We start from the raw sequence: 24,055 nt of genomic DNA, 5'->3' as shown, positions 1-24,055 counted from the left end.
GGTGGTTTTGGTTTACCCAGTATCTGTATGTAAGGAATAAAATGTGTCTCCACGTGGGATCCAGATGATGATGTAGTAAATGTACACTCTATTGGCAAAGCTGTTGAATTCAAGAGTGAAAAGCGTGTTTATATTTTTGAAAGGATGATTTACTACAGCCGTGATGTACATACGCAGCAGCAGCGTTTCAGAAAAGTTGCATTTTTCTTGTTTTCATGTAAACAAAGTCGGAGCATTTTTCAAAAGTACCAGACAATGTGTTTTCAAAAACTTCCACCTTGGAAGCTGTTTTGAAAATCTTCACCGAACACCATGAATGTGTAAAAGGACACCAAAAGCACAGCAAACGTCTTCAGTTTTCACTTGAAAATGAGGCCTTAATGTGCAAACTGTTGCTGTGATCCACCTCATCGTACAGCTGATGCCTTGCTCATCTTGCATGAAATACAGACACACATAAAACCCGATTTCATTTTGGGTAGTTACAATATAAAACATTCAAATTACACCACCAAAACAAAACTCGTAATTAACTGAAAAATTAGATAAAACTGACAGTGTCTGTGTCAGGATGCCACTTTTTTTTTTTTTTTGCCATGTGGAACAAAGACCAATCTCAACATGTTCAGAATGAATGAGATGAATTCTAATTTGGACCTCATTAGAGAAATTATAAGCAGTACAACTAACACATGTCACTGCTTCTACCTCCACTGTGTGTCCCCTCCGGGTAAAATTGTTCATGAAAATCCAAAGCAAAAAATAAATAAAAAATTTGATGGACTAAAATATTCTGGCAAGAGGCACATTTACAAAAAAAACCCACAGCAGTTTAAAACAAAGGGACAAAGATGTGGCCGTGTGCTAGATAAACCACAGTCTTGTTTCCATAAAGTTAGTATCAACAATGGTCCTTGTGAAAACGGTCCCAGCATGCTGTACTTTCTCACACGTGGAGGAATGAGTCCATGGAGCGTGGTGCTCGGAGTGAGCCAAACAAACTCTAGCACTGAACATCTACAGACGCATAAACCACGCTTTAACTTTGACAAGTACTTCTCCACACCTTTATTAATGATGTCAAACTTGAAAAATGTGAAAAAGATGTGTGTGGGGGGGGGGGTGGGGGGGGTGGGGGGGGCTTGATTATTCTGATTCATGTCAGAAGCATCTTGACGTGAAGGTTTTGTCGTAAACAAGACGGTAATCTACATATCAAAGATTTCTTTTGTCTTCTTGTGGGATACCTGGTCTGTTCCCACAGTTCATCCCTCCCATTGTTCAACCATGTGCGAGGGGAGACACAGCGGGGGGGCCTTCCAATGGCATCCTCTTGAACCCAGAAAGCTAAACAATCGTGCCGCTGTTGCTCGTGCTGGCGTCAGAATGTAAATGTGAAATGCAGCGGGGATCTGTGTTTGGCTCTCTTTGATCATCACAAGTCCGTCCATGCGTGCTGTCAAATCAACATACCATTGAAGTGACATTTTAAATGGTGAGAAATGGCGTGAAATTGACATCTAAATAACCAAACGGGGTCTTCGTGAGTCATTACCTCCGGTTGCTCTTACACATTACCATAATTACAGTAAGGGAAAGTTCTCAGCCGGGTTACATTGTGGCATTGCATCAGTCGGCGTGTCTTTGGACTCTCATGTGTGAAAAAACATTGTTACGACAGATAAAAACGGTCTTCAAGAATTACTGTCAAAGCCCACACGGAATTAACATATTCAAGTATTTGATTGTACTGCTGTCAACATCATGTTAATGTTGTTGTTCATCGTGCTCTAGCTTTACCCTTTACACTTCAAATATACATATTCGGGAACTTCCGGTTTCCGGCTTTGTTCAAGCGTCTTTGACCTTCGAGAGTTCAAGAGCATATTTGATGACATGCATTTTCTACACTGAACTAGAACAGTGACCGTGTGGCAGTCGTGCACACCGCGGCCGGGTTCACCCACAGAGGCTCAGAGTCCCAGTTAACCATACTTTTATTAACTTTTATTAACATACTTTTGATAGGATGGCTTTTATAGGCTCCACAGTGATAAGGAATAATTTGATTTATGTCTAGGATTAACAGGTTGAATATGCCCAGTGTATAGTTTGTGTAATTACTATTGTACAGTCCATATTAGTAACATATTAGTAACCTGTGAATGGTGAAATGTGCATGACTTTGTCAGTTTCACACTTAGTGACAGATTTATTATACATGAATGATGTTAGATGGAGGATCCGCGTTTGTTTTGTCAGTGTATCCACATTTTCAGCAATAATTTCTGTTGCAACGAGGGACAAAATATACTTCCATCCCACATTTTGTGATGCTACATTCATGTTTTCCTCACCTTTCCCAGCGAGGTTGAAGCAAACCAGAACATTATTGTTTGAAACATTGAATGTTGGGATAACCAACAAAAAGAAAAATGCTCCGAGGTATAAGGAAACCACCGCAGTTAATCCTGTTGGGTCACAGTACAGATTGTCAGCAGAAATAAAAAGAAAAGTGGTTTGACGTTGAACTCGGTGCCCAACGTCCCATTGTGGACAGGAGCTGGATGAGCAATGGGATGGCTCCACTTCTTTTTGTTTCTCGCTCCAATATAGGCTGTGAATCGCTGCATAAATCCATTAATAACCGATCCAAAACCAACTGGGACGCGAACCCCACCTTCCTGTGTGATAGGGAAGAATTTTACGTCTAAACTTGGATGAACTTCTTGTGCGACATGGATTCCTGCCTCTGCCTACTGAGTAGCCACTCTGTGCTCTGATGAGCATGGCACTTATGTACATTTCAGACACCTCTTATAGACTTTCACACCACATAGAAAACACCTGTTTCTCACAAGATGAAATTATGAATTCAGCATTTTTAATTAAAGGAAACAGGGGACATATGTGGAATTTGACATAGTTTAGCACCTGCTGTGACACTCTTCATGCTTTCTATTTGTAGTTTCACTGTTTTCGCGTATAAGTACAAGTTGATAAATTCCTTATTTTGAGTGGGAATGCTTGTACGCACTCACTACGCACAAATCTAATGAGATGAGAAACAAGGCCCCAGGAGAATATGGACTGGTCGTGCCGCTCTGAAGGCATGCGCAGTAACAGCATTTCAGAAAAGCATTTTCAAGAGTATTTTCAAGAAGTTCTACTTTGGGAGCCATTTTCAAAAACTTGCATTTTCACTGACTGAGCACTGTGAACACAATGAGAGTTTTCAGTTTTGGGCTTAGTTAGGTTTTACTCATTGAAAAAGATTCCTGCAATGAGACATCCCCACCTCTGGTTGTCAGAAACATTTCCCCACTCCGATTTCATCACAAATTGCACAAAATGTAAACTTTTCATTTCTTTGTTCTTTAAACAATGACAGAATTAAAAAAAAAAAAAGTATTGATATATTGTTCAACAACACCCAGAAGTCGACATTCTTCATATCCAAGTGTTTGAAGCAGTGCCCTGAAGAGGGTTCAAGCCGATTATCCCTTTTAAAATGAGCAATTTACATTCAAGCAAAAAAATATTCCTGCTCCCCAGATGATAATTTAAACTCTGGATTTTTGCTGAAGAAAAGATTTTCCCCCTTTCAAAATGTCCTGTAAAAATAATTATTACATGCTGTAACGGCTGTTACTTGTGACTGATTATCTGCATAAATGAGAGCGCAACCAGCAAAACAGCAAAATGCACTCAATTCATCACCACGAGCAATAATTAACAGGTTTGAAGTGTTTTTCAGCGGATTTCTCCCTACAAGCCAGAAAATAATATGCTTTTCTTCTGCTGACAAAGACTCTGGTTTTTTTTTTTTTGTGTTTTTTTTTTAAGCTGAAAAGCCTTCATGCTCATCTGAGCCTGAACATTCAATAAATCATGACAGCATTTCTATTGCGGGGTGGGGTGGTGGTGGCCGAGGGTGGGGGGGTGGTGGGTGGGGGGTACTCTGGCAGTTAAGGCAAAATAAATAAAATAAATAAAAAAGAGTTTATTATTGCTAATAAATGCAGTCCTGGCATTAATATTCCGGTGCCGTTCCATTTTGTCGTGTCGATTGGAAATCGGCGACTTTGGGTATATTACACAGGAGAATGGACGCGGGATTAAAGGTGTAAATAGGTCATTAAGAGATAAATTAGGGAACACACAGTCAATGCTCATTTTGTGCTCATGAGAGCAGCAGCTGAGCCCGTTCATGCTTTGTATTCCTCAGACTGCTTCCCCTTCCCGTTTGATAACGCCGCGTCGCTGGAAAGCCATTACAAGAGTGTAAACACTGCCGGCGGAACATCGCCTTTTGTCATTATTAAATATTGAAGATAATTGCCCTTAGAAATATGTATTTTAAGGACATTCTGTCTCAAGACCTGCAGTCCATTTAGAAGCAGTGGGGATTGCTCTGCCTCAGAGGTGGGGCCGGGCTTTGAGAATCACAGAGGCATGAACGCGTCCCCGTTGGCTGGCGCTGCTCCCGCTGCACGCCAGCCTCTTCAAAGCGCTGCTGCTTCTGCGAGGCTTGGGTCAAATGTGTCTCATTAATATGAGTTAGTTGTGTTTTCTGGTCTTCAAACGTTCTCACCCACGTGTGACAAATGTCCAGAGCGTCGTTTGCCAGGGTTTGATCCAGGTATCCCCCCCCATCTGCTGAGTTATTTAACAATTCTGAGCTTGAAGCGTTTCAAAGATAGTTTCATTTATTTGTCCTCTGACTCTGGAAGTATGATATTTGACTGTTTAAATGCCTGTTTGGGTACTTCTTCATCAGTTTAACTCCATTTGAACCATTTCCTTGTCTAATTGTGTGACTGTCACACTTCAGCCGAATTTATTGTCTGCAGTCAAACACTCCATTTCACTGCCTGCTATGAGCTGAGATGGTCTCTGCACGGCCTCTGCGTCGACACAACGCCGCTGCCAACGGCCTCTGTCTGCGTTCCGGTGAGGTAAAGACCGCAGACCACGAGGGCCGTGGTTGGTCTGCTCTGCTACGTCATGGGGCATAATAAGAAATTCCACATGCGATCCCGATGATGGTGTAGTAAATATGATTTTATTGGAGAAGCCGTTCATTTAAAGGCTGAACAGCACACACCACCTGGGGGCGGGGCAAACACCTCCCATCATATGGCAGGAAGTTAGCTAGCCACAGTCCGTTGGATTGCAAACGAAGATATAGATTTTTGCATTGCTGACAATGTTTTGCCAAATTTCTCATTAGAACCATAAATTAAACATTACCAACGAGTTTCTTGTGGTTTCACGACCACTCCTGCTATGCCCCCTAGTGTTATGGAGGTGAATTACTTTGTGGCACATCAAACCTTCATGCAGAACGTGAAAAGGACTGCAAGGCGCTACGTACCACCCTGTTCGACCTCCAGATGCAGTTGTCTTTTGCATTTTAATTTTTATTGTTTCCCCCATATAAGCCCATAACATAGAAACATAAAATACATTGAAAGAAAATTATATTAATTTCATAAAGTACAGGAAATACGTAAGAAAAAGGACAATTACAAACCAAAGTGCCAGGAATAGTAATCGCATTAGATACTCTTGACATTAAACGAAAGGCGCAAGATTGAGTTTGACAGTACACAAATAATCGGATAAGCACTTTTGTATTCACAAATATGGGAAACCAAGCATATGTGTGAGATTGCGATAAATACTGAAATTGTTACGTTGGTTCAAATCATCTCAGCCTTCAACAGAGAGGCTTGTTGTTATGGTGAGAACTATTCTAAGTAAACTTTATAATAGGATATTTTGTACCCCTTCAGTTTGAATCTGGACTGTTTGTTTTGTGACAGATCCTTTTCAATAATTCGTTTTCTTGTTGTTTTTTGGGCCAAATTCAGAATTATTTACTGAAACTGATAGGTTTGACAGCTTCTTACTTCTTCCACCAGCGCGCCATTCAAACACTCCATGGCAAACAAATACAAAAGAATACCATTTGCAGCTGATTGTTCATGTTTGATTGTTTCCCATTTGTTGATAATCCCGTTTGAATGCATCTGTTGGCGTCACTCTTGGTGTTGTTCTCAGTTGATCATGCAAATCGATGCTTAATATATTTTATGTGAGCATGTGAGTCAACCTTCATCCAGCACCCATATAATGTCTTTATTGTATATCGTCCAACAGCTGTTTGGAATCCACAGGCAACAAAAAAGCAGAAACATCTGCTAACCCTTTTATTTATGGTCTGCGACCCGTCCCACACTTTGAACACATATTAATACATCACGCTAATATTGAACGGCTGCTTGCTGAATGACAAGATGATGTATCGACGGTCTGGATAAAAATCATAATTCTCTCTCCAAACAGATATTTCATGGATAGTAAAGAAGACGGAGTACGGTACTTCAAAATCGAGGAGAGCAGCGGAGTCATACGTACGACACAGCCTCTTGACAGAGAAGACATGCCCTGGCACAACATTACTGTGATGGCCTCGGAGGTTGGTAGGTACCCATGGTTTGGTTATTCCCTCAAATCCAGTGCTTACGATCACTTAGAGACGCCATGAAATGGCGCTTGTGTGAAATGTGTGAAATCTCTTTATATACATGCATTTCCTGTTAAAGCACTTCACAGATGGGTGTGTCCCGAATTTGATTGGCATTTAAAGTAGCCAATCAGTGACCAGTGAAGGGAAACAGGACATGGTTGACAGTGAGCGGCTCGGGGCTTCACAAAGCTGTTGGATGCAGAACGAGGAAACACAACTGAGTGCAGGATGAGTCACTTGACCTGTGAAAGAGTTTTACAGGAAGTGAAGGGAGGATTCCCTCTGGTGGGATTTTTGTTTCGGTCCAGAACTTGACTGTTCTGGACTTGAGTTCTAATCCCGGGTTAAGTCGACTCCCTGTGGCAAACCCAACTGAAACAAATTCGCTGGAAAGTAAAATAGGAGAATTTTGCATAAAGATCCAAACAGTAAATATTAATATTGACCAACAAGTGCATCAAGTGGCAGTCGTGAGTCAGTTTCATTATTTATTTATTTTACTCAGTAAAAATAAAGAGCACTAGTGTCTGTTTGTGTTCACTGGATAATCTCATTTATTTTTCTTACTGCAATTAAGATAGACTTGATGCTAGAAGACTGGTCAAGCAAGGGCGAAATGTTGTAAATGGTTCTTCTGCACCTGCATGAATAGATGGACGATAACAACCATGTTTGCTTCCAGAGTGTCATGACTCCCAGTCCATATTCTTTCATGCTCATAAAAAATTTGTTTTCTTAAATATACACATTTTCTGTAGAAAAGTAATATGGTGTATTATAAAGATGAGCTTATTTCAGACGTATCCTGATGAATTTATCTCCTTTATTTGAGGTTTTAACTATAAATAGTGATTTATTGAGTCACTGGTTCAGATTGGTCAACACATTATTATTCTATGTAGGGACGTCCCGATCACACTTTTTTGCCCCCCGATACCGATCCAATTTTTCAGAATTGAGTATCGGCCGATACCGATACTTTCCCGATCCGATACTCACATTGCTATTGCAAAATTACTCAATAGTCTATTTTTGGAGTAACTAAGATGTCTGAAGCTAAAAGCACTATTGGCAGAAGCTTTGTTTAGCTAGAAATTATTGTAAAACTCACTTATTGAATCAAAATCTCAGAATGACTTAAACATAAATGCTGTTAGGCTCCAATGTAACTTCTTATTGTATTAAATTTCAGTTTCACTGAAATACTGTTTCAAGCAGTATGAGAGGTTTGACCTGAATTGTCACAAAACATTTACATTTCAATGTGAATTCTAAACATTAAATTCCACATCAAAGTGGTAAAACCTGTTTGACAAAAGTAGTCCTCTCAAAAACTTATTCAGAATATCCCAGTCTCCCTTCAAACTAGCGTAACCTTCTGGGTTATTGATTTTCACCATATCGCTCCTCTGTGGTTACTTATCCTTTATTTTAAAATCCTTTATTTTAAAGCCGCACCGAGTTTGTTGCTTCGGTGTAAACTGGGGGTACAGCCACACAACGAAAAAAAACAATCTTTGTCCTCCCTGGCCTTCTCCCAACAAACCGTCCACACCTCACTATGAACACGGCTCAACACGAGGCTTCAGGGCATGTAGTACACACGCCAGACCTTTAGGGGCGCTGTGACCCACCAAACACAACAAAAACGCAGAAGAAGACAGACCACATAGAAATTTAGAAGTAGACTTCTGCACATAAACACATAACCCACTATATATAACTCTAGTTTTATAGGTCTATGGCCCCGCTCCGCCTGCGTCTAGCTTCTGCAGCTCGACCGGAGCTTCTAGTCCCTGATTGTTGTGGTTATTTGGTTGATGTCGTTGGACCGCGTTTTTTTATTTTATTTTATTTTTTTAGATCGGCGGGGTGATCGGCTGGATTTGCCGATTCCCGATCACACACAAATCACCAATATCGGCCCCGATCCGATATCTACCGATCGGATCGGGACATCCCTAACTCTATGTAAATGGAATATATTGGTGTTTGTTTATACTGACTTCAAAATGTTACAGAATTAAAATTAGTAAAGTCTTGAAATAACCTTTAACAATACCGAAAAGGTAACAACACTCAATTTATTGCCATTGCAGTGAGTGCCCTATAAAGGGTGCGGTAGAAGTTCATCAGTATAAAATTGTGGAACCAACTGTGATTTATTGAGTTTTTATCATGATAAAAGTAACATAGCTCTCGAAATCAATAAATGAATCAAATGTTGTTGTTTCCCTCACATTGATGAAAAAAAGGCGGAATCTCCTAATGAAATTTGACTTTTATGTGAAGTTCAGCAGTGACAACCATTTTCCGTGAATATTGACAGAGGTGCTTTTTTATGGCTAAATAAACCGAGCCAGAGGCATTCACGGCTTGTATTGAACCAGCCATCCTTCTTCTGTTACACTTTATGGGACTTAAGGTTGTGAGGCGGCCAGAGGTAATGCCCGATGACGACGGGTGATGGCGGGTTCCACACGATGGACAGATATTCACACTATTTAAAGTCATTAATAAGTCTCAAACATATGTTTTTGGACTGTTGCCGGTAAGTAAAGTCCTTCAGAATGGCACTCTACCGCACAACACTAAGCTGTTATAAACAGATTAAATCCATTTGCCTTAAAGAAGTAGTTCAGAAACGACTTTTTTTTTTTTTTTAAATCCACTTTCCTTCGCCTTGAGCTAATAGGAGCCCTTATAAATCTAAATTGCATTTGATTATAGGTGACTCCTGTGTCACAAAAGAATGATATGAATAGCAGCGATTGTGGGGCGGAGGGGGGGGTGGGGGGGAGGTGTGAACTATAGCTCTTTTTTTTTCCTTTTGGTGATCTCCCGCTACATAACAAGACACCCCGAGGGGATTACATTGTCTGGCAGCCCGGGTTCTAAATCATTGGAGACAAAATCAATATGAACTAAAGTTCCATAAAAAAGGAATGAGTACATTAATCTGCACTGCTCTCACTCTACTAAACTAATTCAGTGGCGGATTTTTGGCACTTTGATTCTTGCAATTATATATTTTTTTAATTATAATTGTAATTGCAAATATCTTGTTAGCAGGTGATTGTCCCAGTCAATCCAGCAATCTATTACACTGCCTTGCCCAACTTTGTTTGCTTTTGTGAAACTCGAGACGTTTTCGTCACGCACACTCCGCTCCACAACAAAGAAACGAAAGTCATTTTTCGTCTATCTAAAGTTAGAATTCAAAAGTTATTGTGGCACTATTGTAGAGGTCTGGCCCACTCACGATGAAATTTGTCTTTATGTGGCCCCTGAACTCAACTCTGTTAAAACCGGCCAAGTTGTTTGAAAGTAAATTTAAATATCTTATTGTTTGGTTAATGTGCAGGTCAGGTTACTGTTTAGTTTACTGGTAAGTGTTTAGGAGGCCTTGTGTTGTCTTTTATGTTTTGCTTATTTTATTCGATGCTGCTGTTAAAGATAAGACGTTGATTAATCATTAACGGGCCAGTTTTTCCTCACAACTCAGTGGGAAACTTGTGTAATTTTATTCTGGATAGGTATATGTTGTTAGAGTAATATCACTTGATCAAGCCATTTCTAACATTCTGGGCTACAAAGTGAGTCTTAAATAATAAAGAAGAAAATGTGCTGCCAATCAGCACAGGGGTATGGGATCAGTATCGGCAGATGCCCTATTGGTAAACCGAAAGCGAAAAAGCTGGATCGCAGCAGTCCTGGTTATTGGTACGTCTTGGATCTCTGACTACAAGATGCTTGAACTGCACTACGGCCATCACTCCCTCACTGTAATCGAGCAGTGTCGTTCTATCTCACTAAATTGTGATATTAGCAATTAAAGCCTGAAGAAAACAAGGGTGAACTGTACCATTAGCATATTGATTAGAATATATTTAAATAGGCTGCAGTGTATTTCTCGCCCCCCCCCCCCCCCCCCCCCCCCCCCTTTTAATTAGCCACAAAATGAAATTAGGCCCAATTGTTTCATTGTCCTTTCCTGCACTGGAAATTAATTAAATCAATAAAGGACCAGGCTAACTTCGGGAATTGCTATCAGGTAACGTGTGCAATTTGTAATCACAATTCTACAAATCTCCTGCCGACGGACAGGGAGGCTGCATGCTAATGTTTCTTTATCTCTCCACCACTCCTTAGTATTCAAGGATACAGATACATGCCAAGACACTGTCAAAAGGCAGAATGATAAATTTTTACCCCTTTGAATGGGCAAGGACACGCAGTGTTGGAGGGAGAGACAAAGCACCCGACGCACAGTTTGCAGCTGAACCGTCCTGCAGAGATTTTAGGCTGCAGTCTAATATTTGCTGCAAGACCATTCGCAGCGGTCGAATCCAACAGAAAATAGGTGTTTGATTGAATTCCAATGTGTTTTGATCCACCGTGGTACGTCACGTCTCAAAGCTTGAAGAGTTGTCTTATAAGACACTTAGAGCCTGCGCTACTAAAGCTTAGCGCATATAAGAAGAAAAAACAAACGTGATACTGCGCACACACAAGTGGAAGCTGACATATTACCGGAACGCGGGGATGATCACACCCGACAAGCAAAACAACACACACTATACATTTATCACTATTGCTTTAATGAATATGAAGCATCGGGCTTGTGCGTCACATTCCACAAAAATTGTATATGCTGATTGATTTGCAAATATCGTTGATATACAAAGCACAACATGATTTACTACTTGTTGTTCATGAATTGGACTGATTTTTACCACGTATGAGAAAATGGTGTGAGTCGGTTCAGCCTGAGTCATTTTGTCCACTGCCTCGCTGCGACTTTTGTTTGTGGACTTGATGATAAGATCGATAAGACTACTATGTTCTGTGATTTCGTTTTTTTCTTTGGTCTTTTGTCGCTAAAATTCAGGTTTAGGCGGCAACATCTGGGGAGTCCAGTTACATGATTTACACCAACTTTATGAAAACAGCTCCCAAGGTGTCACTGTTCAAAGACACTCCATCTCCGTGGAAACAGGAGAAATGCAACTTTTCAGATATGCTGTTACTGCACATTTGCATCACTTATTAAATAGTTGTTCTGCACATGCGTGAGTAGATGGACAATACCAACAATGTCATTACTCCCCGTCCAGATTCTCCTGGTGTGTATGTGGTTTCATTACAAAAAGAAGGAACAGCCCCAACTAGTGGCCTTGCCTGAAAACAACGTCGTTTTCAGCCTCTCTGCCATCGTTTTCAAAACCTTAATGCAAAAGTTTTCTTAAATGGAAACACAAAAATTCTGCATTTTAACTTAAAACATTGTGAAAATGACCTTGTTTGCTTTGATGTATGTGTATATTTAATAACGTTATTTATTAACTTTCATTTTATAGAGTCTTTCACCGACATTTCTATCTTCACATTTCTATCCTTGTGGGAACTCAGAGCTTCATCAATCACTCTACGGTGAACCAGAGCAAACGAACATGGAAGCAATACCACCTCCAGCAGATCTTCTTCATGTAAACAGGCCTGATGCACGTTAAACCATCACTTGAATACATTCATGGTGTTTCTCTCAGTAAATCAACCGCAAAAACATGCAGAATCTATTTGTACGCGAGTGCAATTAGTAAATAAGGCCCTCGTTGCGACGTCAAACCCCTGCTGTGTGCTGAGGATTAACATCATGTACAGAATTCTTTATGCACAAGATTGAGTGAAAAATCTATAGGCATTAATTCGATCGAAAGTGGAGTGCACCTTAGTGACTACTGTCTGTCTGCTGGGAGCTGTGCCAAGAAAGCTGCTTTGCCACACATGTACTGTATGTAGACTGTATAAAACCGAGAAACTCGGCAATCAGACAACTGGGGATATGTGGTTGAATTCCTGGTTCAGAGAATAATGTCACCTTTCAACCTTGGATCGTAGAGCGAAAGAACTGCCACGTGCATTGTGCATCCTTGTAAATGTTTCTAAAGGACCATCAATGCTCTGCATCAGAAAGGAAAACATCCCTGGGATTACCTCATTGATACAGGGTCAAATATCCAGTTCAGTTGTGGAGCAAGAGAAATGTTCAACTAAATGTTAAGCCTTTTTTCAATAGTATATTGAAGTACCTGGCTGATGACTAAGAGATGACTAAGGCGGCGTTTCCATGTTTGAAGTGCAAAAGCATCGTTTTTGTGTTTTCATTTGAAAATTGGGGCCTGAAGAATTGACACGTTTTCCCAAAAGATTCCCCTTGGAGTTTGAGGGTTATTGATGTTGCTCCAGTGTGTGGAGTTGCCCCGGGTTAACTACCTCATTCAAGGGCATTTAATAAGGTCACTTATAATAGGCAGTGTTGTGCACGTCACTGAAAACCTCTTTGTACTCACAGTATAAAGACGCTTCTTTGCAAAGAATTTACTGTGGCTCTGATTCTCATATTATGTTCAGCTGATGTTAGATATGTACATATAAACTCAATTATAAACATGGTAAACATAAACATTACCAACAGTTTTTTGCTAACGCTGCTACTGAAAGTTCACTGACTATGCAGGACAGAGAGACTACAGCGCTTATTTACTTACTTGTTTAACCCCATCACTCCTAAGAGGAGCAGAGGGCATCCACAAAAAAATGTCATCCCAATAGATCTTGAGCTGATCAGGCGATCTTATGCCAGTCTGCCCCAGTTTAATGTAGTTCATGTTATTCCCAGCAGTGAAATGTACCTTGTCATATCCGTTGCGTGGGTCTTTCCAGGCTCGTACATGGTTCTTACGTTCCATGTACCAAGTCTGCTGGTGCTCCTGAGCGTCAGCAGAGGTATCGGCCGAGCAGCTCCCTGTCACTCTGCCTCATGGTGGTCTTGGTTTGGACTTCTCTGACAGCAGCAGTCCCAAAAGGATCGCCATCTTACCATGGCAGAACGGTTTGTGGATCTCCATGATCCAAAGAGCAATGTTGGCTGGAGTCTAGTACTCCTGGTAGGGTTACCCATGGATGGAGACCAGACCACGAGCGATCCCCTGGTCCTCCGGTTCGGGGTTGAGTGGTCGATCAACTACGTTCCTTCAGTTACAGAAACAGACTGCAGCTCTGCAACCCTACAATTATTTTCAAGTAGAACAAATAACAAACTCAAGGAACATGAGTAAAAGTAACCTTTATTTTATTGGAACAATGTCATTACTAGAATGTTACTGAAAAAAGGTAGGGGCATTTTAGTATTATGGATTGAACAACAAAACATTAACATTATTTTTCTGTATTTTAAGCAAATGAAGAAAACCCGACCACAAGTCTATTTCAATATTATGTAAAGGTGGAAAAACATGCAACCCATTTCACAAAAATGTCCCGTTCACATGACAACTTTCAAGTGAAAAGGAAACATATTTTAGTTTGGACATTTTTTCATTTAGAAACCGAGGTCCGTTCACATTGAAATGCTGAAAACGATGTCGCTTTCATGTTGAGCCACACGTTACTGCTGTTGTTCGTTTTTTGCAATGAAACCACACACACACACACACACACATGCTCCATAAACATCAAAACAATGGCGAGTAGACAGACGTTTGTCTGGACCGGCGTCCCAAGGTGTCAAAAAGTTCCACCTTGGGAACCGTTGTTTCCATTGTCAGTGGGTTCTCCACACAGTGCAAAGGGCAAATAATGCATCACAACCACGAGTGAGGATCCAAAAAGCCACACACAGATGTTTAGATGAGCTATAATGAACAAAATTGCCTCCTGAAATCCCTCAGTGCTTTTATCGTGGTGCAGCCCAAGACAAAGCCCATAAACAGCCTAACAAAAGAGCACAGTGTGTCCCAGTTTGAAATTGCAGTGTTGAATGTTTTACTTTGCTATGGAGGCTCACATTTGGCTTTCATCTTCTTGTCACTTAGTCTCTCCCGCTCTCTTTCTCCGCCGCAGACAACCCCAGCCTCCTCAACCACGTTCCCGTTACCGTCCAGGTCCTGGACGTCAACGACAACCCTCCAGAAATATCCACCGACGAGGACGTCATCGTGTGCGAGAGCTCCAGGCCGGGACAGGTGAGCCCCCACCGTCTTCACCTGCTCGAAGCTTCCCTCACCTCGAGCACCATTCGTCGCGTTCATTTTCTCCACCGCAATGAGCGATTGTTTCCCTCAGCAGTTCGGCCTGCTCACTGATTGGCTGTGGAGGCACCGCGGAGAGCTGCTTAATCATCCCTCCCCATTTAAAACCAGTATCTCAGCAGCAAACCATGACAGCTCTAAATCGAAGCCCATCCCAATTTGCTCTCAGTAGTCTTTGATTCATTCGAATTAGGAAGGTTTTTGAGATATAGAGCAATCAGCGGCATGGAAATGGCTGAAAGGGGTGGTACGGGGAAAGCGGTGATGGAGTAAGGCCCGGGAAGACACAACGAAATACATTTTTTAATAGTTTAGAGCTGGCGGAGGAAAAGTTTGAATTAAAGTTTGTATTAAATTTGAATTAAGGTTACACTGTAGCCTCCAGGTTCTCGGCCCGTGGGGATTAAATGGGAAGAATTATAATGCTCTGAATGAGACAGTGGCGCACCAACCATTCATAAGACAATGTATGGGAGGGAGCCGAGCGGCTCTCTCATGTATTAAAATCTGTTTGCATTTCACTTTTTATTCCAGAGGAAAGGAGCATTTTGTAATTGGCTGAGAGTGCGTGTATCCGAATTACAATAAGAAGCTTCTTACATTTCTGACCTAGCATATTAAAATCATTACCAAAGGTAAAATAAACATAAGAAAACATTTTAATATTGCTTATTTTTGCTTTTTGTGCCAAAGGTGAGAAGCTTAGCTTGGTGATTACCCATTATTCTTATTCTTATTGGTATTCTCATGGGGTTAGTGCTGTCACCTCCCAAAGAAGGTCATGGGTGCAGTTTCTATGTAACCTCCCTGGATGGATAAAGTCGGTGTTTGTGACTGGTTTTGCTTTACTGTACAAATATGACAGCATTGTCATAAATGGCTCAGTTTTTGAATGTGCTTGATAAATTGATCCAATGCCGTGGATTGTTAGTAATGTGACACCACATGTAAGACTAATATACTTTAAACAAGAAGCTCAATGCTGATCAATAAAGAGGCAGGATTGTTTGAACTCAAATGAATCTTCCTGTCTCAAAAGGAAAAGATGGTCTGAGGGCACACAGTGTTTATACTTTGGACTATCGTCCAATGTTCTCCAACATTCTGTGTTAATTAATGCGATCGTTGGCGGTTTGTTGAGTTCCTGTCGGTTCTGAATATTTCCCAACTTGGCCAAAACATTCAAAGTGTTATTTAATCAGACTTTTGCAACTGCATAGTTTAGAATTTAGATTTGACTTAAGTGAGACTCCGTTAAAGGAACAACGGGATTGAACCCAGTTCGCTTTTAGCTTTAAAGCTCATGGTTGTGATGGGGTGGAGCTGATCTCAACTTCATCCCGTAGTAAGGCAGTAAGACAGAGCTAACAGCTCACCACCAATTTAGAGTAAAAATTAAAATTAATGTCTTTGTATCGCAGTAGAGAACCCCACTGCTAATGAATCTTAAGTCATTTAAAAAGTCTTAGAGATTGCTCAGTCTATCAGTCGATAAACAGAAAATTTCTTGATTTTGAGTTTTTTCGTGAAGCAGAAACTCCATTGTTGTAATAGTGAGAGTAAACTCGTTTCTGCTCCATGGTCACATTGCTTTCCTGGTTTATGATTTAAAATTAAATCATTTCATGTTCGTAGGAGATTGATTTTTTTTCGCTTAGTAAATCTTGCACCGTTGGAATGAACGACTTTTTGTTGACAAGCTCGCAGATCGTTGAATCAATTCAGGCTTCAACACTTATTCAGACTGCAACCACAAAGTAATGTTTCCCCAGAAAAGACATTTCCAAGCTAACAGCAAATTGTGTTCCTTCTTCTGGTCTCTAAACATCCCATTATCCTGACTTTTAAAAACCAGCAAGTGGCAGTTGGTTGGTGAGACAAGGTTATAAATTGACTTTGGAAGCCTGAGGAAAAAAAAAGACAATCCTTGTTGTCTCAGCAATTGCATCTAAAATTTTAGTGAGAAACCAAAGCACTCAGAGCATACGCAATGATGCCCGCTTAAAGACGGAGGCCCCGGAGCATGGCAGTGCTCCAAGTCTCACTCCAAAGATAAGAACTTTTCTCGGTGACATCGACTATCTGGACATGTTTTCTCTCAAGGCCTTCTCCCTCACTGTGTCGTTTCCCAATTAAAGGTTGTAATCTGACAAACACTGGCAGTGAGGTTGCCCTGAGAGCGTTCTGTAATTGTTAGATGCCATTTCCAACACCCCCCCGGCATAAGCCACGAACTCGTCACGAAAAAGACACTCTCCTTCAGGCACCAAAACAGAGGGAGAGGCAATTGTTCGCTAACCAGTGGTCGTAGCTCTGAAACACTGTGACCTTTCATGATCAACAAACCCTCAGACACGCAACGGAACCTTAATCAGCTTCTTGTCCTGCGTGGGATTCCAGTGAGCCGTCGTCAATGTTGCACCGCTAATCAGGCGTTGCAGTCAGAAAGTAATTCATCCCTCGTCTTGTGAACCACAGGTGATCCAGACTGTCACCGCAGTGGATAAGGATGACTTTGCCAATGGACAGCGCTTTTCCTTCGCTTTGCCGAGCCAGCTACCAGTTAATCCCAACTTCACCCTGAAGGACAATGAAGGTAATTAGAGTGATCAATATGTTTGTTTGCATTTCTTATGAGTCTTTTTTTTTTTTTTTTTTTTTTTGCACTTTGCCTGCAGAGGTATTCCCATTCCCCACATTCCAGGATCCAATAAGCTTTAGTGATTTCTTCATTCCATGGAGATGCAATAGAATCAGCCATATAATCATAACCACCTACGTAATATATTCTAGAGTCTCATTTCATTGTATTTCTCAACCTGTTAAGACTTGGGAAACAAACAAATCCCATTCATATAGACTACATCTTATCACTTAAAGAATCTGCCTCTCGCACACTCCCACAGACGCTCAATCGGATCGAGATCCGAGAATTACTGACAGTTTTGTTTGTGGCAAGGGGTGCGAGGTCACTGTCATCAGGGAATACAGTTTCCATGAAATGATTTTCCTTTTGCTGTGCAACAATGCTTAGGTAGATGGTACGAGTCAAAAACATTTGACATCAATGACAGAACGAAAGGTTTCCGGAACGTTGTCCCCTGATTCCCTCGACTTGCCTTCTTCCCATAATGACACCTTGTACACTTGCGGGTGTTTTAAAAGGAGATTATGATTCATCAGACCTTCAGGTTTCTTTCTTTTATTGTTCTGTGGTTCAGTTCTTGTGTACATTTTTGGTGCTTTTGGTTGTGCAGCTCAGTAGTCTGGAACTCAGTACAACACATGGTTTATTCAGATACCTGTGGATAGAACCATCCTGGCCAGCCTATGTACTCTCTAAATCCATCAATGAGCGTTGACCTGTCAACGGGTCACTGTTTGTCTCTCCTTGTCGCTTTGACAGGGATCACTGCTCTGCTTTGGAGATTTTTGTCTGCTTCTAACAAAATTTGAGTGCAAAATGTTCGCCTGCTGCCTGATATAATCCCCCGTCTAACAGGTAAAGATATAGACCCGTGTTGTTTACTTTACCCGTCAGTGGTCACAGTGTTATTCCTGATTGGTGTCGACTGTCTATCAGCTGTGGACGGTAAACATCTGAAGACTCTGGGATCCACACTGAGTGTGATCTGCATCAAACCTACGAGTCACAGAGGCTTTGGCGTGTTTACGCAACGTGTCAAACAGATTACATCGCTCGCTCCCTATTCCCGCCTCCCGTGTGCATTATTTCGTGCCGGCCCGGCGCCAACAGCGGGTTGCCGTGGCAACCACTTTGTCCCCCAGGTGAATCCCCAGCTCTCGGTTGGGCTGAAATCGCAGGGCTTTTTAAAAAAGCTCTCTGCCAGAAGATCTCACAGTTTGCCCACTGAGAAGAGGAGTTCACAGGCACTTCAGATGGATCTCTGAGCCAGAGCAGCAAAAAAAAGAAAAAAAAGACAGGAATGGAGCACCAGAGAGATCAGAAAAATCAATGTGGTAATAGAAGGTAAGTCTGGTTAGCCCTTGGTCCAGTTGCTTCCCACAACAAGCCTCCCCTTTTCCTGCTTCAACTACATGGAGGCACAGAGGCAAGTTGTATTGCATTCATGTTAGTGGCACTCAGAGACCGCCTTGTCCTCCTGCACGCCCCCACTCATGAAGGATGCCATGCATCAAACAAGAAGAGACTCCTCCAAAATCAAGATGAAACATTACATGTCACAAAGAACTATTTTCAAATGAATGTGGAGTATAATACTATATATATATATATGTGTGCAGTGATGTATATCCGCTCTATAAATATGAAACCATGATCATTGCCTGTGCAATAAAGAAGGTACAAAATCGGGATAAGTCCGTGGCTGCTAATGTTCCAAGTTGCCCATCTCACCTGATAAGCTGGCAAAGCTGCATAGGTGTGAATATGTTGTATACATTGTGAAAAACGCTTGCTAAATTTATTTCTTGGTCACGTTGTTACCATGGGGTATTAACGAGATGTACACCAAGGTATTTCTTCACCTTTGCATGCAATCGTCTCATGCTGATTCGCCATATGCTGTGTTGAAGGAATGACAACATGGCCATGAAAGAAAACTCAAATGAAAACTCTGACGAGCCGACTGGGGGATTGAGTCTTTGCTTTGCATCCTATGGATCCATCTTCTGTTTTCTGCGAAGGCTGTGAGGATGTGTGTGGCGTATTCAACCCTTGTCAAATATCTCATTTGATACACTTCTATTTCATTGTGTGGGGGATGGATGTGATCTGCCTCCTACTCACAGTGATTAAAGCCACATCGCCGGCAGACGGGGAAAAAACACATCAAATAAATGCATCGTAAAATCTAAAGTCCCGTTTACAAGTTCCAAGAACAGACAACTTACATTGCCTTTTGTGTGTCCGGTCACATGACAGCATGACGCATGTCGATGGATTTTCACTTGAAAAGTTGTGTAGACGAGGCCGAAGTAAAGCAGAGCTGCCAGCTGCCATGAAACTAACCAGAGTAACTCTGAACTCGCACTCACGCCACACAATGGTTTTTTCACATCGACTTGTCAACTTTGGTTAAACTCCAGGTTTCCTGTATGTAGAATATATTATCCTCAAAATATTTCAGATTTAAGTGTATCCAAATGACAATATATGACAGCAGAATGCCCGAGTAAATGTGGTGGGAGGGTCACTGAATTTCTAGGGAGAAATTATCCCAATTAGAAGATGCTTTAGCTATGGATCATCAAGCATTTCTGATATTGGTCATTTCCACAGTTTAGAATTGGATATTATTGTACTTAAATATCAGAAAGTGGTTTTAATAAGGACAACCTTTAAAAAGTCACACTAGCAAATACCATGAAAGGTTAACTGCCCTTGAGCTCTTTATGCAAACGAGAGGGGAAAAAACAGAATTTAAACCTTAAATATATATTCATGGATGGATGATGGACAGACAGATAGTTAAATCCCCTTGTACTTGCGCAGGAATGTACGGCCGTTGCTTATGGTAATGCCACAACAACAAAGCTGATTACATCCAGTTCAATAGGTTCCAGAGAGGTTTCAGAAATAAAGATATGCAATACGAGTAAAACGAGAGGAGCACCACATATAAAAACATTGTGTAACAAGTGCCATCCCGTTATAGAGGGATATATTGGATTATGAAGGTATGACGACTTGAAAAAGGTTTCTGCAGATTCTCTCCTGCAGCTATCTTTTGTTCATCATACCTTACTTTATTAAAGTAATTTGACATTTAGTTCAGAAAATTTGTGATTTTGATCAAATAATTCCAATCACGACTTACTGTATCATGCTGGGAATATCCCCCCTTTGGTTTCTTTACAAATTGCCAGGCAAACAATTAGCAAACCATGTGATCTTGGTTTTTAATGGCGTGAAAGCGCCTGTCAGAGTCTTTGCTGGCGTTCAATCAGGAGCCGGTCCTGAGAGGGCATGTGACTCCGGGGGGGGGGGGTAAGTATCCCCCCCGGGGACAGAAAGCTTAGTGGTTCAGAGGAAGTTAAGCTCTCATACAATAGTGTTCTCATAGAAATGCTTACAAATTGAAAATATTTCATGATAACAGAAGCATCTTCAGCAAAATGTTGCCAAAGCATCAGGAAGGAAGGAAGGAAGGAAGCAAGGAAGGAAGGAAGGAAGGAAGGAAGCAAGCCCCTCTTTCTTGAAGGATTGACAGCATTTTTTAGGATCCTGCTGTTTGACTAACGACGTTTCAGTTTGGGCTTTAGCTCCCACAGGCTCTTGTTTTCCTCACACGAGGTCTGTGATATAATCCCTGGTGGAATGGGGATGATTATATGTTGTGACACGTAAATAGAAAATTATTTATTCTATCATTTGCCAAGGCGAACCTGAGAAAACAGGTTTTATTCGAGCGACTGTTGCGATGAAATCCCTCAGGGGGAAAATTAGTGACGTGAAAAAAACAAAAAAAAAACAGATTGTCGTTACTCATAGTTTATGTTTTGATTCAAACAGTTGTGAAGAAAATCGACGAGCTGAAGTGATAAACACATTGAGATTCAATGTTAAGAGAAAAGAAATGTCACCAACCAAACCTATTCTGAGGCAGTAGTTTCTTCCTGGTGTATTTGTCTGGCCAGGTATCGGCAAGAATTAACCTTGGCACATACGCTAATTAGTTGTGACGGTCACTTTGGTACATTTGCTTTATTATCTGCAGTTGTTTGGTCTGACAGAAAGCTCAGTGACCCTGTTACTGAGGGACAGATATATCAGCCTGGCTTAATGCCCCTGAGCCTCTAACTGGAGAGTGGAGCAAGAATACGGAGAATACTCCCTGACAGGGGGCTATTGTGGTTCTTCCCACACCCAGTTTAAGGCCTTGCATTGGTTTCTGAAACAACCTATACGGTTAGTTAACCAGATAAAAGAGAGAGCAGCTGCTCAGCAAAGCCTCCAGCTTGTTATGTTGACCACAGCTTCACTGGAGCAGTTTAATGCCTTCATAAGAACATCCTCTTTCAGAACTGCACAAAAACACCTAACTGGGATTTACTTTGCAGTTTTGTTTAAAAAAAAAAAAAGAAGCTTTTTCCACTCGTCTCTGATCTTTTCTGTTCAACATCCCTTCAACAGAACTTCCTGCTTTCACTGATTTGATTGGTTAATGTCTTTGTTTACTATACGAGCCAATCAGAAGCAGAATAGCTTCGAGCCATGACAAGGCAAATATTGCTAAATCATAAACTATTCCGAATTCTTTTGACAATGAGTAAATATTATGGATGGATTTTGACTTAGAAGATTAGCCTTATTTGCCACTGTTTGTAAAAAAAAAAAAAAAAAAAAGGCATTTCTGGGCTGCTTTGTTACGAATGTACCCACGCCTGCAGGGAATGGTACACCGCTGCATATTAAATAATGAACAGTGCTCTTTCTCTGCTTCATTACTATTTTTGTGGATTAATTGTGCTCAATCACACTTTTTCCTTTAATTCTGTCATTTTGAATTAAACGTTATCACAGTTCAGTTCGTCTTTTGCATAATTAATAAGGATCAAGCTGATCTTGAGATAATGATACATTTGGAGATATTGTACGACTCTGCTGTGTAATTCTACTACATATCATGTAAATCGTCGTCCACCAATTTACTGCTTTTCTAAACTTTTCTTTTCGTCACTTCTTTGTGCATACACCTATGAAGTGTTGCACTTCTTCAATTCAAGTTGCTTCCCTGGAACTTAAACAGGGAAAAAAGTGTGAAGTTGCCTTATCGTCAGACCGCAACTGGGTAATAAAATGTTATTTATTTAGGTTGGATTGAAAAGTATTGCTAAGCTATTTTAATACGGCCAACCTACAGCTAAGGTGTTCACACTTGAAAAGTCACGTAAACGGGTTCTAAACCTAAAAAATAAGACTTAGAAATGGTTAATACAGCTCTTAGACACAAAAATCCTCTTGTAACAGCAGAGGAAAACAACAACCCACACAACAGAGCAATGATATCCAGCATTTTCTTAGGAGGATTAGTTTATTCTACCTGTGTCTCATCTCTGCTGATCCCATCGAGCATTTTCCGTTTCCTTTAATCTTGCCCCTCTAATTCTTTTCTCAAAAGGATGAGCTGCTTCACCTCAAGTGCACGTGGCTTCAGTCAAAAGAAAACTCACAATCATATATCCTCCGACTTCCACTGTGTATTAAAAACCTGATCTGTGGCTAAGAGAAATAGAGAAAGCAGCACAATGCGCCGTACTGTTGACTCCTGCGTCTGATAATTGAAGTAAGCTCATCACACTCAAAGCGGTTTCTTTTTCTGCTGTTGTAGCGCGCCAGTCGTCGGTTGCTGCTCTGTGCCGGGGCCTAATACCTCTCTCTGTTGTCGTGGAAGTGACGGAAATCCCTCTCAGTCACTCACACGGCTAACGCTCTCATGACCTCCTTTCCTTCTCACTTGCAATTTGCTCACAGCGGATCCTTCAGAAACTTCTGACTCTTTGTCAAGTTTCTCTTTTGGGCGGAATATTTGGTTTGAGACTCCGACCGGTTGTTGAGGGAAATAATTGATTCCTTTCTTTAACATATTTCTTGAAACACAAATCTCTTCTTTCTTCTTTCGTACCCATGTACTTTCCTCTAAAATATACAATATCAATACATGAGGCACACAGAACTTATCGGTTTACAGGACAAAGTTTTCACGTGAAAACCCAAAACTTTCATTGTGTTCAGCTGTACGTGGCCAGCTCCTCTGCCTTTCACCTAACACACAGGCACGCACACGCAAAACTGCTGTGTCAGCAGATAATTTGTGTTTGTAAATCTCAACACACAGTCACGAGTTAGGTATGAATGACATAAAAGATAATTAAACATCCAACATATCAATGGCTTGACAGCGCTTCTTTCAATGCTGCTGATTAACTGTAATATTATAAGGTCCTCTGGATGCACTGTAAGACGACGCCCTCAGAAATCAATTGATCTATTTAAGTGTGGGGGTTATTTAGAGATCATAGGCTCCGTTTAATTGCCTTTTAGAAGAAAATGCCATCACAATGTGACAGATAGCAAGATCAAAGAGGCATTCAATTATCAGTCATTGTAACGCGGGCATCGTGACGTTGCTTACATTTAAAGAGCTTTTAAGAGAACGGGTTCGCCACAAAGTGCTTTCCCCGAGCTGCCTCGCAGAAGCATGGCCCTTGTTTATCAGCTTTAATGGTGCCTAATATGCTGTAGGAGCCTGACCCGCAGTTACTGTAGCTCTCCCGACACTTCAATGGCGTCAACACATGCTCTGCGATGTTGACGTTCCTAGATCTGCTCGCCGGGCTTTGGTGTTTCAGTCTCTGTGTTTTCCCTTTTTGTTTTTTAACTTGGCTGAAAATCAACAGTCAGCCGCTGCACTGATAATTTGATTTTGTGAAGCCGAGCTCC

At 41.1% G+C, this 24,055-nt stretch overlaps 1 protein-coding gene across 1 annotated transcript in view; it reads left to right on the top strand.

Moving 5' to 3' along the window:
• The window catches only part of LOC308125736 (cadherin-18), a 127,350-nt gene that overhangs the window by 85,183 nt on the left and 18,112 nt on the right, over positions 1-24,055 (top strand). Inside the window, exons 8-10 of the mRNA XM_080489696.1 lie at positions 6,352-6,488; positions 14,441-14,562; positions 17,107-17,224. Of these exons, the coding sequence (XP_080345822.1) occupies positions 6,352-6,488; positions 14,441-14,562; positions 17,107-17,224 (377 nt within the window). The remainder of the gene's footprint in view (positions 1-6,351; positions 6,489-14,440; positions 14,563-17,106; positions 17,225-24,055) is intronic.

This window comes from Lipophrys pholis (genome assembly GCF_963383615.2).
Source record: "Lipophrys pholis genome assembly, chromosome: 20".
Lineage (NCBI taxonomy): Eukaryota > Metazoa > Chordata > Actinopteri > Blenniiformes > Blenniidae > Lipophrys > Lipophrys pholis.
The sequence above is the reverse complement of the archived record's forward strand: the minus strand, read 5'-3'. Positions and strand labels throughout refer to the sequence as shown.